Source organism: Hylobates moloch, unplaced genomic scaffold (genome assembly GCF_009828535.3).
Source record: "Hylobates moloch isolate HMO894 unplaced genomic scaffold, HMol_V3 SCAFFOLD_77, whole genome shotgun sequence".
Taxonomy (NCBI): domain Eukaryota; kingdom Metazoa; phylum Chordata; class Mammalia; order Primates; family Hylobatidae; genus Hylobates; species Hylobates moloch.
In genome coordinates, this window is record NW_026652352.1 from 90886 (window position 1) to 106552 (window position 15667).

Consider the following 15667-nt stretch of genomic DNA (forward strand, 5'->3'; position numbering starts at 1 on the left):
GGGATTTCAATATCCCTCTTTGAACAATGATAGAAGAAGTAGTCAGAAAATCAGTAAGGATATGGAAGATTTGAACACTATCAACCAAATTCATGTGATGGTCATTTATGTAACACTCTACCAGCAACGGCAGTGCTTTTTAAGTGCACACAGAATATTGATTTCAAGATTTATAAGGCTGCAGTCATCACGACAGTGTGGTGGTAGCATATAAATAAGCAAATTGATCAGTGGAACAAATAGAGTAGGAGTCAACCTACCTTCTGTTTTCATAAAGTACTGTTAGAACACAGCCACCCCTGTTTGTTTATGTATTTTCTATGGTTGCTTTTGTGTCATAACAGTAGATTAGTAGCTCCAATAGAGACCTTACGGCTCACAAACCTAGAATATTTACCTCCTAGCTCATACATGAAAAGCTTGCCCACCCTGGAATTGAGAGTACCCAAATAGACCCACACCTGTGTGAACAACTGATTTTTAACAAAGGTGCAAAGGCAATTCACTTGAGAAAGGATAATTTTTTCAGCAAATAGTTTTGAAACAATTATCCGTATATACAAAATGAACTCAAATTTCAGCTTGACACCATACATAAATACTAACTTGAAATAACTGGGACCTAAATGACCTTAAAACTATAAAACTTGTAGGAAAAAACCTTTTTGATTTTATTTTTATTTTTTATATTTTATTATTTTTTTTTAGAAGGAGTCTGTCTCACTTTGTCATCCAGGCTGGAGTGCAGTCGTGCTATCTCTGCTCACTGCAGCCTCCTCTGCCTCCTGGGTTCAAGCAGTTCTCCTGCCTCAGCTTCCGGTGTAGCTGGGATTACAGATGTGCGCCACCACACCCGGCTAATTTTTTAAATATTTTAGTAGAGACAGGGTTTCACCATATGCCCAGGTTGGTCTCGAACTTCTGAACTCAGGTGATCTACCCACTTTGGCCTCCCAAAGTGCTGGGATTACAAGTGTGAGCCACCGCGTCGGGCCCTTTGTGATTTTGGATTAAGCAAAGACTTCTTAGATACATCAAAAACACAAATTGATGAATTGAACTTTATTAAAATTAAACCTCCTATTCTTCAAAAGATACTGTTAAAAGAATGAAAAGACAAGCATACAAGAAAATAATGTGTAAATCCATTTTCTAATAAAGGCCAGAATATCTTCTTAGAACTTTCAAAACTTAATGAGAAAACAGGAAACCCAGTTGATCAATATGTTTGAACAGACACATCACCAAAGAAGATATAGCCAAGCACACACCTGCCATAGGGCCTAGCCATTCCACTCTTCACTTACCTTCTATTTTGGGGACACACACTATGTGTTAGTTTCCTAGGGGCTACTGTAATAGAGCATCCCTTTGTTATAGTATCCCTTATCTGAAATACTTATTAACAGAAGTATATTGGATTTTGGATTTTTTTTTTTTCAGTTTGTGTGTTGTATTTGCATTATATACTTACAGTTAATTATCCCAGATCCTAAAATCTGAAATCCAAAATGCCAGAGCTCAAAACATTTTGGAATTAGAGCATTTCAGTTTTCAGATTTGGGATGTTCAACCTGTACCACAAATTGGGTGGCTCAAAATAATAAATTTATTCTCTCAAGGTTTTGGAGGCTAGAAGTCCTTTTGAGACTTTGGATAGAATCTTCCTTTGCGTTTCCTAGCTTCTGGTGGTAGCCATCGTCCTTGAGATTCCTTAGCTTACAGATGCGTAACTCCAATCTCTGCCTGTGTATTCACATGGTATTCTTCCTGGCTCTGTCTCTTTAAATTAGACACCAGTCATATTGTACTAAAGGCCTATTATATTCCACTATAACATCCAATTAAATCTGCCCATAGAGTAACATTTTGTGGTACTGGGGTTAAGACTTCAACATATCTTTTTGGGGGAACAATTCAGCCCATAACAAACAAAAAGAAAATTAATTTAATTATATTGTATTTAGAACAGGGGTTGGCAAACTATAACCTATAAGCCAAATCCAGCTTGCAGCCATTTTTGTAAATAAAGTTGCATGGGAATATACCTAAGCCCACTTATTTACATATTGTGTATGGCTGCTTTTGCACTTTAATAATGGAGTTGACTAATTGCAAGAGAGAACTTAGAGCTCACGAAGTCTAAAATATTTATTATCCGGCCCTTTACAGAAAATGTTTCCTAGCCTATTTTAGAAGGTGTTAAGTGTTGTAGAAACAAACAAACAAACAAACAGGAAAGGGGTATAAACAACACAGTGGTTAGGGAAGATCTCTATGAGGAGGTGAATTTGAGCAAAGGCTACAAGGAATTACTCTCTATATATTAACTTATGAAGATGTCCACTATGTAGTGTTAAGTGAAAAAAGTTATAAAACATTTCTCTTATATGATCCCATCTTTGTAAAATAGCAAAGTGTATATTTATACAATATAAAGTTATATAATACATGTATAGAAAATTTTGCAAAAATATCCACCAAAATGTTCATAGTAGTTATCTCTTGGTGGGATTATAGTGCACTTTCACATGGCATTTTTTCAGTTTCTTTTCATTAGACATTTAAAAAATATTTTTATAAATTTAATTCCTTATGTGTTATTAAGTTACATCAAAGGCTTAATGTGTATGAAATAATAATGGAAGATTCAACCCCTTGCCTAAGTTTGAAGTTACTTGTTGTATTTCAAAGAGGAACACTAGTACTTAAGCTAGAATTTAAGTGAACAAATCTTAAAATGGATTTTTATATCTGAGTTGTTAGCAGGCTTAATTTAGTGCTAGTAGAAGGAAAAATATGTGATTGTTAAAGAACTCCTTCTGTCATAAATGTTCCTTTCATGTTTCTGTGACATTACATAGACATCAGGGAAGTTTGCATTAGGTGTGCGTGAGCCAATAATGTTTGCAAGTATATATCAAATCATAGCACTAGGGCTGGGCGCGGTGGCTCATACCTGCAATCCCAACACTTTGGGAGGCCGAGGTGGGCAGATCCCCTTGAGCTCAGCCTGGGCAACATGGCAAAACACTATCTCTACTAAAAATTAAAAAATTAGCTAGGCATGATGGTGCCATCTGTAGTCCCAGCTACTCGGGAGGCTGAGGTGGGACAATTACCTGAGCCTGGGAAGTTGAAGCTGCAGTGAGCTGTAATTGTGCTACTGCACTGCAGCCTGGGTGATGGGAGTGACACACTGTCTCAAAAAAAAAAAAAAAAAAAAAGTGCTAGGATATTTGAATACTCTTATACAAGTGTTTATGGGTTTATTTTATTCTGAAGCTCAAAACATGTCTAAAGTGGGATACTTTCTGCAAACCTGAAAGCCTAAGAGCAGACGGGGATTTTAAAAGTACACATATAATAAAATTATCAAAGCCAGCCTTCTGAACAAGACTCTCCTCTCTTTACAGTGAAACCCAATGGAAAAAGCATGACATTTAGAAGTAGAAGACTTAGCTTCAAATCCCTACTCCTTCACTTACTAACTTTGTGATTTGGGTAAGTTAATTGGTCTTGTCTGAATTTTTGTTTTTTTATTTTACAAAGTTCCAATAAATAATCCCTGCCCTACTCACCTGATTCTTTAGGATATTAGGAGACTAAAGTGAAATAATTTATGTGAAAACATTTTGTGTAATGTAAAATAGTATCCTCGTGTTAATTGTTATGAACTCATAATTGATACTAATGGAAGAGAACAGAGTGGATAATTTAAAAACTTGTTTAATAATCAGTTAATTTAGTGTAGGTATTACCAACTTCTGGCAATTTATTCACAGTAACACTGTATTGTGAAAGATACATAGAAATTTTCTTCATCTTGATCCCCACTCAACTTATTCATTCAACAAGCATTATTTTGCCTTCTATTGGCAATTTTAGTTCATATACTGTTCTACAATTGTAATAGTAATGTTACCATAATAACAAAGTTTATATTGACATTCTTTTTCACATGCAATGTAAATCTAAATATATTCATGCTTTTTATTTCATCCTTAGGTTAAGTTAGAAAATGAAAAAAAAAAAAAAAAAAAAACACAATCCATAGGTGACAAAAATAATTTATAAAGAGCATAACCATTAAATATTTATCAATTGTAACTCTACTGCTTTTTCTCTCACTTGAGAAAACATATGGAAATGAAAGTAAATGAGAATGAACTCTAGGGATAATCTTGAATTTATTCTATTTTAAGTAAATCATTTATAAACTTTGTTTCTTTAACATTAAAAGTAGCAATACTTGTTATACATCATCTAGCTCCTTTCGGCACACTACCATGTTATATCACCATAGTTGAGGAATAATTACAGCATTTGGTTTTCAGAAATAATCTTTCCTGTATTTGTGGTTACTAGTTAGGTTTTGGCTTCATAGAAGCTTCTCAGGTTACCTGCAGATTTCAAGGAAGGTTAGTGTGTGCAATGTATGGTTATAATATATGCATAGAAAACTCTGCAAGAGGTGAGGTGATAGTGCTATTAATATAATTTTAAATTAAATATTAGTATCAATAGAAGGAAAGGAGGGAAAAAATAAGCAAAGTACTGTCAATTCTGTCAATTTTTTTTTTTATGTTTTTGAGATAGAGTCTCGCTCTGTTGCCCAGGCTGGAGTGCAATGGCACGATCTTGGCTCACTGCAACCTCCGCCTCCCAGGTTCAAGTGATTCTCCTACCGCAGCCTCCTGAGTAGCTGGGACTATAGGCCTGCGCCACCATGCCCGGCTAATTTTTGTATTTTTATTAGAGACAGGGCTTCACCATATTGGTTAGGCTGGTCTTGAACTCCTGACCTTGTGATCCGCCTGCCTTGGCTTCCCAAAGTGCTGGGATTACAGGCATGAGCCAGCGCACCCGGCCATAATTCTGTCAATTTTTAAACAAGCCCCAAGTGAAGTTAACTGTATTGCATATAATATTTTATATAGTGTTACTGTGTCTTCATCTCTTAGATTTGGACTGTGAAATCAAATCCCATAATAGATGTTTCTTCATCACCTCTCCAATACAATCTTCTAAAAATTAGGAGAGATTACTTTCTAAATGTGAAATATGAAATCTGCCTTTGCCTAGTTCCTTTGCTTGTGTTCCATGGTACTGTCCAAACGAATCTAATTGCTTTGAAGTAATCATAAATTCTTTCATGGACCTCTTGTTCTGGAGCAGTTTTGCTGCAAGAATATAGTACATTTGGCTTGGCACAGTGGCTTGCACCTATAATTCCAGCACTTTGGGTGGCCAAAGAAGGAGGATCGCTTCAGGCCAGGAGTTTGGGACCTGCCTGCGCAACATAGTGAGACCCCCATCTTTACAGAAAAATTTTTAAAAAATTAGCTGGGCATGCTGGCAAGCTGTTACATGATTAGGGAGTGCATAAAGTCCAGTTAGTATATATATTTAATAAAACAATATTGTGTTCCAAGTGTAGAACTAGGAAGCCATTTCTCATCAAGAAGAGTTAATAGTTTTATTTAGAAGAAAAAAATTACACATTAAGTATTTTGTCTTTAATAATTTTAGCTTTTATTTTAGGTTCAGGGAGTACATGTGCAGGTTACTTGGGTATATTGTGTGATGCTGAGGTTTGGAGTACGATTGAACTGTCACCTGGTTAGTGAGCATAGTACCCAATAGTTTGAACCTTAAGTATTTATTTATTTTATTTATTTTTTGAGACGGAATTTCACTCTGTCGCCCAGCCTGGAGTGCAGTGGCACCATCTCCATTCACTGCAACCTCTGTTTCCCGGGTTCAAGTGATTCTCCTGCCTCAGCCTCCCGAGTAGCTGGGATTACAGGCGCCCACCACCATGCCCAGCTACTTTTTGTATTTTTAGTAGAGACGGGGTTTCACCATGTAGGCCAGGCTGGTCTGGAACTCCTGACCTCAGATGATCCACCCACCTCGGCCTCCCCAAGTGCTGGGATTACAGGCGTGAGCCACTGCACTGCACCTAGCCAACATTAAGTATTTTTTAATTTAAATGTATTTTTTGCATAAGTACTAAAGATTCACATGGTCAACATTGCAAGGCTGCAGAGTATATGGTGGAGCATCTCCCTCCCACCCTGATCTCTCAAATACCCTGTCGCAGCCAGTATTTGAACTTTTATCCTCCTAGAGATACTGTATGCATATATAAAGAAACGAATGTGTGTTTTGTTTTCTTGTATATTGTTTTGCCCACAAATAATAGCAAATGCGTTGTTCTGTACCTTAACAATGTAACAATGTATTTTAGATAACTTTATGTTTCTGTACATATAGAGCTTCCTCATTTTTTTTAAATGGCTACAAACATTTACGTTTACGTGGTTTTGGTATACCATAATTTAACTAGTGTCCCATCATAATTAGGTTGTTTCAGCCTTTTACTATTGAAAACGATGCAGTGAATAACTTTGTACATGTGTTGTTTTATTCATATCTGTAGGATAAAATAAAGTAGAATCATTAGAATCAAATGTGTGTGTTTTAATTTTGATTGATAATGCCAAACTGGCTCTCTGCCTTGTTTGGGTAGAGCTTTTTTCTTTGTTTTTAAGTGAGGTCTAATTTACAGACAACAAAACTGACTGTTTTTAAAGTGTACAATGTATTGGGAAGCTTATGCCAATTTACACTATAACCCGTAGTGTGTAACAATACTTTCATTGCTTAGTCTCACAACACCCTGTTGATACCTTTTGGGTTTTTATATTTTTGCCAACACTAATATGTAAGAATGGTATCGGGATAATTTTTGGTTTGTTTACCTTTTTTTACGTCCTGCAAAACAGAACTCATAAGTGTATAGCTCAGTGAGTTTATCACTGTCGAGATCAAGATACAGAACATGCTCAGCACCCAGAATGTCCCCTTTTATACCCTTCCTCACAAAAAACAACTGCTCTGACCTCTGTCACCAAACACGGTAGACTTTTGCCTCTTTTTGAACTTCTGTAAAATAAATCATGCAGAGCGTACTTTCTTGCCTTTTTTCTCTTTTAAAATTTTTTTGTAGAGTCAGGGTCTCACTATTTTGTCCAGGCTGGTCTCTTAACTCCTGGCCTCAAGCAGTCCTTCCCCCTCAGCCTCCCAAAGTGCTGATATGACAGGTGTGGGCCACTGCACCCAGCCTGTCTGATTTCTTTCATTCTGTATTATATGTGAGATTCATCCATGATGCATGTATCTGTTATTCTTTGTCATTGCTGTGATTCAATTACTTGAGTATACCATAATTTATCCTAGTGTTAATAGATATTTGGTTGATTTTATTTTTCATCTATTTTGAATAAAACTTCCGTAAACATTCTTGTACATGTCTTTGGAGGTATTAAGCACTCGTTTCTTTTGGCTATACCTTACCTGGGCAGATTTTGTTTGTTTTTAAGGTCTAATTTATAAACAATAAAATTCACCATTTTTTAGTTACAACTTGATAGGAAACCCGTAAGTCTAACATTTCTTCACTTCTTATCAGCAAAAACCCTGATGGCTGCCTTTTTTCTGAACTTTGTTTTGAGACGGAGTCTCGCTCTGTCACCTAGGCTGGAGCGCAGTGTTGTAACCTCGGCTCACTGCAGCCTCCGCCTCCTGGGTTCAAGCAGTTCTCTGCCTCAGCCTCTTGAGTAGCTGGGATTACAGGCGGCCGCCACCACATCTGGCTAATTTTTGTATTTTTATTAGGGACAGGGTTTCACCATGTTGGTCAGGCTGGTCTTGAACTCCTGACCTCATGATCCACCCGCCTCAGCCTCCCGAAGTGCTGGGATTATAGGCGTGAGCCACCGTGCCCAGCCAACTTACCTTTTAAAGAATGTTGGAAGGTAGGCTCTCAGAGCCGTGGAGCAAAGGACAGGTTTACTTACAGTCTTCAAAGATACAGATGATGTCTGCCTCTAGAGTAAACGGCAGACATGCTTCCTGCATATTTTTCAAGTTTAGGGTTACTTAAGATCTGTCTTTCTTTCCTGTGAAGCAGCCTGTTCAGGTGTCGTCTGACTTCACAATGCCCTGTGGCAGTTGGGACTGAAGCAGCTGGCACAAGAAAATGCTGATACTCTGACTACTGTTATGAGTAATACAGTCCTTTGTCTCTGACTCAAAAATGTCATGCCTTTTGCCAGTATCCATGACACTGGTAGGCTGACTTGTTAGCTTGAAAGTAAGGTAAGATCTCAGTGCCTTTGAAATAGTTGACACAGAATTCAGTGAATTTTGACAAATGTAGTCTTTATTTTTTTAAAATAGAATTTCGCTTTGTTGCCCAGGCTGGAGTGCAGTGGTGCGATCTCAGCTCACCGCAGCCGCTGCCTTCCGAGTTCAAGCAGTTCTCCTGCTTCAAGCCTCATGAGTAGCTGGGACTGCAGGCATACACCACCACACCCGGCTAATATGTGTGTGTGTGTGTGTGTGTGTGTATGAGAGAGAGAGAGACAGCGTTTCACTCTGTTGCCCACACTGGAGTCCAGTGGCATGATCTGGGCTTACTGCAACCTCTGCTTCACGGGTTCAAACGATTCTCCTGTCTCAGCCTTGCGAGTAGCTGGCATCACAGACACCCGCCACCACACCCAGCTAATTTTTGTATTTTTAATAGAGATGGGGTTTCACCATGTTGGCCAAGCTGGTCTCGAACTCCTGACCTCAGGTGATCTGCCCACCTCGACCTCCCAAAGTGCTGGGATTACAGGCGTGAGCCACCGTGCCCTGCCAAATGTATAGAGTCTTATAGTCACCACCACAATCAAATCATAGATTATTTTTATCACCCCAGATTTCGTTTATGCCCCTTTACGTGTGCCTCCTCTACCTCAGCCCTAGGCAACCCTGGATCTGCTTTCTGTCACCTTAGTTTTGCCGTCTGAAAAATTTCCCAGGCACAGTGGCACAATAGCTCATGCCTGTAATCCCAGCGCTTTGGGAGGCTGAGGCAGGAGGATCGCTCGAGCCCAGGAGTTTGAGACAGCCTGAGCAACATAGTGAGACCCCTATCTCTTAAAAAAAAAAAAAAAGAATTTCCTGTAAATAGTTATACAATATATAGCCTGTTGTGTCTGGCTTCGTTTATTCAGTGTAATGCTTTTGAGATTCATACTACTGCATGTATCACTAGTTCATACTCTTTTTTGTTTGTTTGTTTGCTGAGTAGTATTCTATTATATGTCTCTACCATTGTTTGGATGTATGTTTATACATTCAGCAGTTGGTGGACATTTGGATTGTTTCCAGTTTGGGACTTATGAATGAGGCTGCTGTGAACATTTGAGTCATTTGAGTATAAGTCTTGATGTGGGCATATGTTTTTATTTTGGGGAGTACGCTCTTTGGAGTGGAAATACCAAGTCTTATGGTGTGCTTTTAACTTGGTAACGAACTACCAAATTGTTTACCAGAGTGTCTGTATCATTTTGCATTCCTATCTGAGTAGTTCTAATTTATATCTCTCATTTTGAGTGAGGTTGAAAGTATCTTTTCATATGCTTGATTTACTTGTATTTCCTTTTCTATAAACTATTCAAATATTTTTGCCTGTTGTTCTATTAGGTGTTAGAATTTTTTAGTGATTTGTAGGCATTCTTTATATATCAGGGAAAATTTTTGGCCGTGCTATGAATTACATTTTTTTCCATTTGTCAGGTATCTTTTAAGGATACATATTATGGTGAGTTTTGCCATGTAGAAATTTGTCACTCTGAAGTTCTTAATCTCACAGTTGTTTACTAATATAGGACTTCACATAAGAAAGAAACAAGATAGATCTTTTAATGAACCTTAAAGTATAAATTATGTTTTCTAGCAGTGTTTTCCATAGCCATAACTTCAGTGGGAATAAAGAAAAATGTGAAGATTTAAGTTTTCTACATTCTCATAAGAATTTTACCACCTTTTAGAAACACAGCTACAGCGTGGAAACGAGATTGTTAAATTATGTGTATATAAGAGAAAAAATATTAAAAGTAATATTACATGTGTCTGTTGCAGAAATATCCGTGCAAGATGTTGACGTTGCAGACTTGGCTAGTGCAAGCCTTGTTTATTTTCCTCACCACTAAATCTATGGGTAAGGTTCATGAAATACCCTATCTTCTAACTTCACAAATTAGATTTATATATTTTTATATTATTATATAATTAAGCTTATGTTTAATTATTATGTTCATATATTCTTTCTAGGATAATCGAGAGAATAAGATCTTAAATTGATTTAAATAAAAATATTCTTGATAATCTGTTTTTGTATAATTTGAGTTGTGACAGTCAATAATCTTAAAGGCTGTATATCAATACTAACAATAACTTTAAAATGGGGAAGGAAAAAAGTGTGTGGGTTTTTTTTTTTTCAGTAAATGAATAGGAGAAAATTTATTAAATCTTGTTAAATTTTACGTCATTCATACTACATGCTCTTCAAGTATTGAAGGGCTGCTTTCCTGTGTCTGTAAGTCCTCGTCCCCAAATTACAGTTACCCAGATATCTAGTCATTCTATAGGATCTGGCTTTTAGCCCTGTGCATGCTGATTACCCTACTGATTCTTCTCTTAGTTGCCTGTATTACATTTAAAACAGAATACTGGCTGGGCATGGTGGCTCATACCTGTAATCCCAGAACCTTGGGAGGCATAGGCGGGAAAATAACTTGAGCCCAGGGATTCAAAACCAGCCTGGGCAACAAAGCAAGGCCCCATCTCTACAATTTTTTTTTTTTTTTTTAGTTAGCCAAGTATTAGTCCATTTTCACACTGCTATAAAGAAATACCTGAGACTGGGTAATTTATAAAGAAAAGGTTTAATTGACTCACAGTTCTGTAGGCTGTACAGAAGCATGGTGGCATCTGCTTCTGGGGAGGCTTTGGGAAGTTTCCAATCACGGCAGAAGGCAAAGGGGGAGTGAGGCATCTCACATGGCGAGAACGGGAGGAAGAGAGAGAGAAAGGGAAGGTGCTACAAACTTTTAAATGACCAGAGCTCACAATAACTCATTTCTCATCCACCATCTCGAGGCAGTACCAAGTGAGAAATCCACCCCTATGATTTAATCACCTCTCCACCAGGCCCCACCTCCAACACTGGGGATTATGATACAACATGAGATTTGGGTGGGGACACAGATTCAAACCATATCACGCCTCTAATCCCAACTACTCAGGAGGCTGAGCCAGGAGAATCATGAGCCCTAGACCTCAAGGTCATAGTGAGCCATGGTCACGCCATTGCACTCTATCCTGGGTAACAGAGCAAGACCCTGTCTCGTAAAAAATGTGTGTGTGTGTGTGTGTGTGTGTGTGTATGACTAATACTATCCCAGCTGTCCCCCTAACTAGCTGTAGGACCCTGGTCAGTCATTTTCTGTACCTCAATTTCCTGATCTATGAAATGGGGATAATAAAGGCCACTACCTCCTAGGGTTATTAGTGAGGATTAAAGAAGTTAATATAGAGGCCAGGCATGGTGGCTCATGCCAGTAATCCAAGCACTTTGGGAGGCCGAGATGGGTGGATCATTTGAGGTTAGGAGTTCAAGACTAGCCTGGTGAACACGGTAAAACCCTGTATCTACTAAAAATACAAAAATTAGCCAGGCGGTAGTGGCGCACGCCTGTAATCCCCGCTACTCAGGAGGCTGAGGCAGGAGAATCCCTTGAGCCTGGGAGGCGGAGGTTGCAGTGAGCCAAGATCGCACCACTGCACTCCAATCTGGGTGAAAAGTGAAACCCTGTTTCAAAAAAAAAAAAAGAAAAAAAATCTGGACTTGATAGCACATGCCTGAAAGTCTCAGTTACTTGGGAGGCTGAGGTGGGAGAGTCACTTGAACCCAGGAGGTAGAGGTTGCAGTGTGTGGAGATTGTGCCACTGCACTCCAGCCTGGGTGGCAGACTGAGACCCTATCTCAAAAAACAACCAAAAATAAGTTAATATAGAGGAAACATTTGGACAGTGCTTGGCCTACAATAAGCATTATAAAAATGATAGTTACTGCATATTTATTATAAAGGTTATTGTTGTCTTTGAATAAAAGTTTCTTTATGAAAAAAATGAATGTAATATACCAAAACCAGTCACTACAGTGGCTCTCTTACTTTGATCTGAACATCATTTTTATAAAGTTACGTAACTATGTGGTAGCTGAGATATACCCTTGTTTCATGTTAAGCTAGTGATCAGTGAAAATTCTCAGGTGGTTTTTACATGAGTTACTCTTAAACTAGTTCTCCCTCACCCTATGTATATTTCTTATTACCTAAATAGGATCTATTTCCTCTGTTGCTAATTTCATTTTATCAGCTTTAGCCTGTTCTACTCTTTCAACATAATTTTGAATCCCAACATTTTCATCTGAAGTGTTGGCAGTTGTTTGTAGTCCTGTCCTCTTGCTAATTTGATAAGCATGTGTGTCTGTCTTTTCCCAAGTTGTTGATTAAAATGTTGAAAATAACAGGACTGCATTAGTTACCTGTTGCTGCCTCACAAATACTCCAAATCTTCAAGGCTTAAAATGATAATATCTCTCATGGTTTGTATAGGACAGGACTATAGATAGGCAGGCACAATCAGACTTATTCATCTTTGCTGTACAATGTCTGGGGCCTCAGCTGCAATATTCAGACTGGGGGCTGGAGTCATCTGCAGACTCCTTCGCTTATATGTCTGTTATTAATGGTATCTGCAGGCTGAGGGCTTTGCTGGGGCCATTGTCCAAAACACCATACGTGGCCTCTTTTTATGGCCCTGGCTTTCTTACAATGTGTGGCTGGGTTCTAAGGGCAGATATCCCAGGAGAGAGAAAGAAAGCTAATTGGAGTCTGTATTTTAATGATCTAGCCTCTGAAATCTCATAGCACACTCCATTGGCTGGAGTGGACACAAGGCACCCATACAGATCTGATGTGGTTGGGGGAAATGCAGTCCCCACCTCTTCATGAAAAGAGTATGCATGACATTGTAAGAAAAATATGTGGGATGGGATAAATATGTAGGTGTGGCCATTCTTAAAATACAGTCTTCTCCCAGGATTGAGGGCATGCACTTCAGCATATTCTACTTAAGACCATCCTCTAATTGACTTTTTTCTTAGTCAGTATTTTTATATACGGGTAATCAAATATAAATTTGAGTATGAACCTATAAAAGTAGCAAAATATCAGCAATTTCATAATGTTCATTGTAATATCAATTATAGTATATTCTTTTTCTTTTTTTGCTTTTTTTCTTTTTTCTTTGAGATAGAATCTCGTTTTGTTGCCCAGGCTGGAGTGCAGTGGCGCAGTCTCAGCTCACTGCAACCTCTGCCCCCCAGGTTCAAGCAATTCTCCTGCCTCAGCCGCCTGAGTAGCTGGAATACAGATGTGGGTCACCACGCCCGGGTAATTTTTGTATTTTTAGTAGAGACGGGGTTTCACCATGTTGGTCAGGCTGGTCTAGAACTCCTCATCTCAGGTGATCCATCCACCTCCCAAAGTGCTGGGATTACAGACGTGAGCCACTGCGTCCAACCCAGTTATGGTGTATTCTAATTCACATTTCTTCATCTTGCCCTATAAACATTCAAAATAACTTTATTAGATACCTTTCTTAATTAAAATACTTTCTTTTTACAATTTAATCTCAGCCTGGTAGCCCTGTAAAATGGGATTAATTTGACATGGGATGGTATTAGTGAAGCTGTGTCTCACTTTGAAAAACGGAACATTTGCCCTTTTTTTTTTTTTGAGACTGAGTCTCACTCTGTCGCTCAGGCTGGAGTGCAGTGGCATGATCTTGGCTCACTGCAAGCTCCGCCTCCTGGGTTCACGCCGTTCTCCCGCCTCAGCCTCCCAAGTAGCTGGGACTACAGGCCCCCGCCACCACGCCCGGCTAATTTTTTGTATTTTTAGTAGAGACAGGGTTTTACTGTGTTAGCCACGATGGCCTTGATCTCCTGACCTCATGATCCACCCGCCTCGGCCTCCTAAAGTGCTGCGATTACAGGTGTGAGCCACCGCACCCAGCCCATTTGCCCATTTTTAATATTTCTCTTATTCTATGTGATTAAAAATTATTCATATTGAGTCTCTATATGTTACGTTTTTAGTACTCTAGAGTATATTTCATATTTAACATCCCTATAATTTAGAGAAAGTATAACAAGTGATTTTGCCAAAGAATAAAGTGATATCTAGGGAGTTGTAAGGTCCGACCCAGTATCACAGAGTAACTTAGTAGAGATTCTCCACTAGATGAAGGACCATACTATTGGAAATTGAGAGTAATATATGCACTAAGATTTACAGTAGGCATTTATAAATAACAGCAAGATGATATAAACAGTCCACATTATAAGTTTGAAACAAAGAAATACACATTCCAGCTCTGGGTTTTACAGGCTTTATAAGAGGTCCTGGGATTCCATTTGGGGATACAATTTTGACTGCAAAAACTGTTTTTTAATTTTTCCTGGGCTCACTGCAGCCTTGACCTCTTGGGCTCAAGCAATCCTCCTGCCTCAGCACCCGACCCTCACCCCCAAGTAGCTGGGACTACAGGCGTGTGCCACCATGCCTGGCTAATATTTGTATTTTTTTTTTGTAGAGATGGGGTTTTGCCATGTTGCCCAGGCTAGTAATTTTTAATGTCAAAAAAACTTCATGGGTAACTACCCAGGAACCCCACAGCAAATAGGATTCATTGAGGAAAGCCACCTTAAAATTGTGGACATTGAAGCTAGAGAAAAAGAATAAAATCATGTCAAATAGTTGGGATTTTTATCTTGTTAATAGGTAGCCACTAAATAATTTAAAGTAGACAAATGTCATAATTATTTTAGAACAGTAACTGTGACAGTAGTATGTAAGATAAACTGGAAGGAGGTCAGACTGATATAGTACCCTGTGCTTCAGCAGTCAAAGTAGCATTGGAAAGAAGATATGCTTATTAAGCATATAGAACCAACACAGTGCAATATTGTTAAGTTGGAGGTTAGAGGAGGCTAATTAGAGATGTTGGAAGATGACTACAGAGTATCTGGCCTGGATGTCTGGATGGGAGTGGCGCTGTTAGCAGAGGCAGAGAAATAAGAATAAAAAATAGTAAGTTTGAAAAGATTATGATACATATAGTTTTGGACATGCTCATTTAAAAATAGCTATGGGAAATCTCAGGTAGATATATGTCTAATGGGCTATTGAAAGCATGGGGGTTTAGTGCTAGAGATAGGGATTGAGATGTCATCAGTGTGGAGTAGGTGATAGGTAAAGCGTATAGTTGTGTTTAACTTTTTTACCCAATCTGATTCTTTGTGTTTTGTTTTGTTTTGTTTTGTTTTTTGAGACTAGGTCTCACTCTGTCTCCCAGGCTGGAGTGCAGTGGCGTGATCTCGGCTCACTGCAACCTCCACTTCCCGGGTTCAGGTGATTCTCATGCCTCAGCCTCCCAAGCAGCTGGGATTACAGGTGCCCACCACGACACTCAGCTAATTTTTGTGTTTTTAGTAGAGACGGGGTTTTAGCATGTTGGTCAGGCTGATTCTTTGTTTTTAAATAAGGGATCTTATCCCATGCATTTATTTTCACTCTGTTGTCCAGGGTGGAGTGCAGTGGCTCACTACAACCTTGACCCCTTGGGCTCAAGCCATCATCCCACTTCAGCCTCCTGAATAGCTGGGACTATAGGCGTGCACCACCATGCTCGGCTA

General features: G+C 38.8%; 1 protein-coding gene across 2 annotated transcripts in view; it reads left to right on the plus strand.

Moving 5' to 3' along the window:
* The window catches only part of IL6ST (interleukin 6 cytokine family signal transducer), a 59842-nt gene that overhangs the window by 8687 nt on the left and 35488 nt on the right, over positions 1–15667 (plus strand). For both annotated transcript variants that reach the window (XM_032147196.2, XM_032147197.2), the window contains exons 2-3: positions 3417–3504; positions 9982–10060. In XM_032147196.2, the coding sequence (XP_032003087.1) occupies positions 9997–10060 (64 nt within the window). In that variant the 5' untranslated portion in view covers positions 3417–3504; positions 9982–9996. The remainder of the gene's footprint in view (positions 1–3416; positions 3505–9981; positions 10061–15667) is intronic.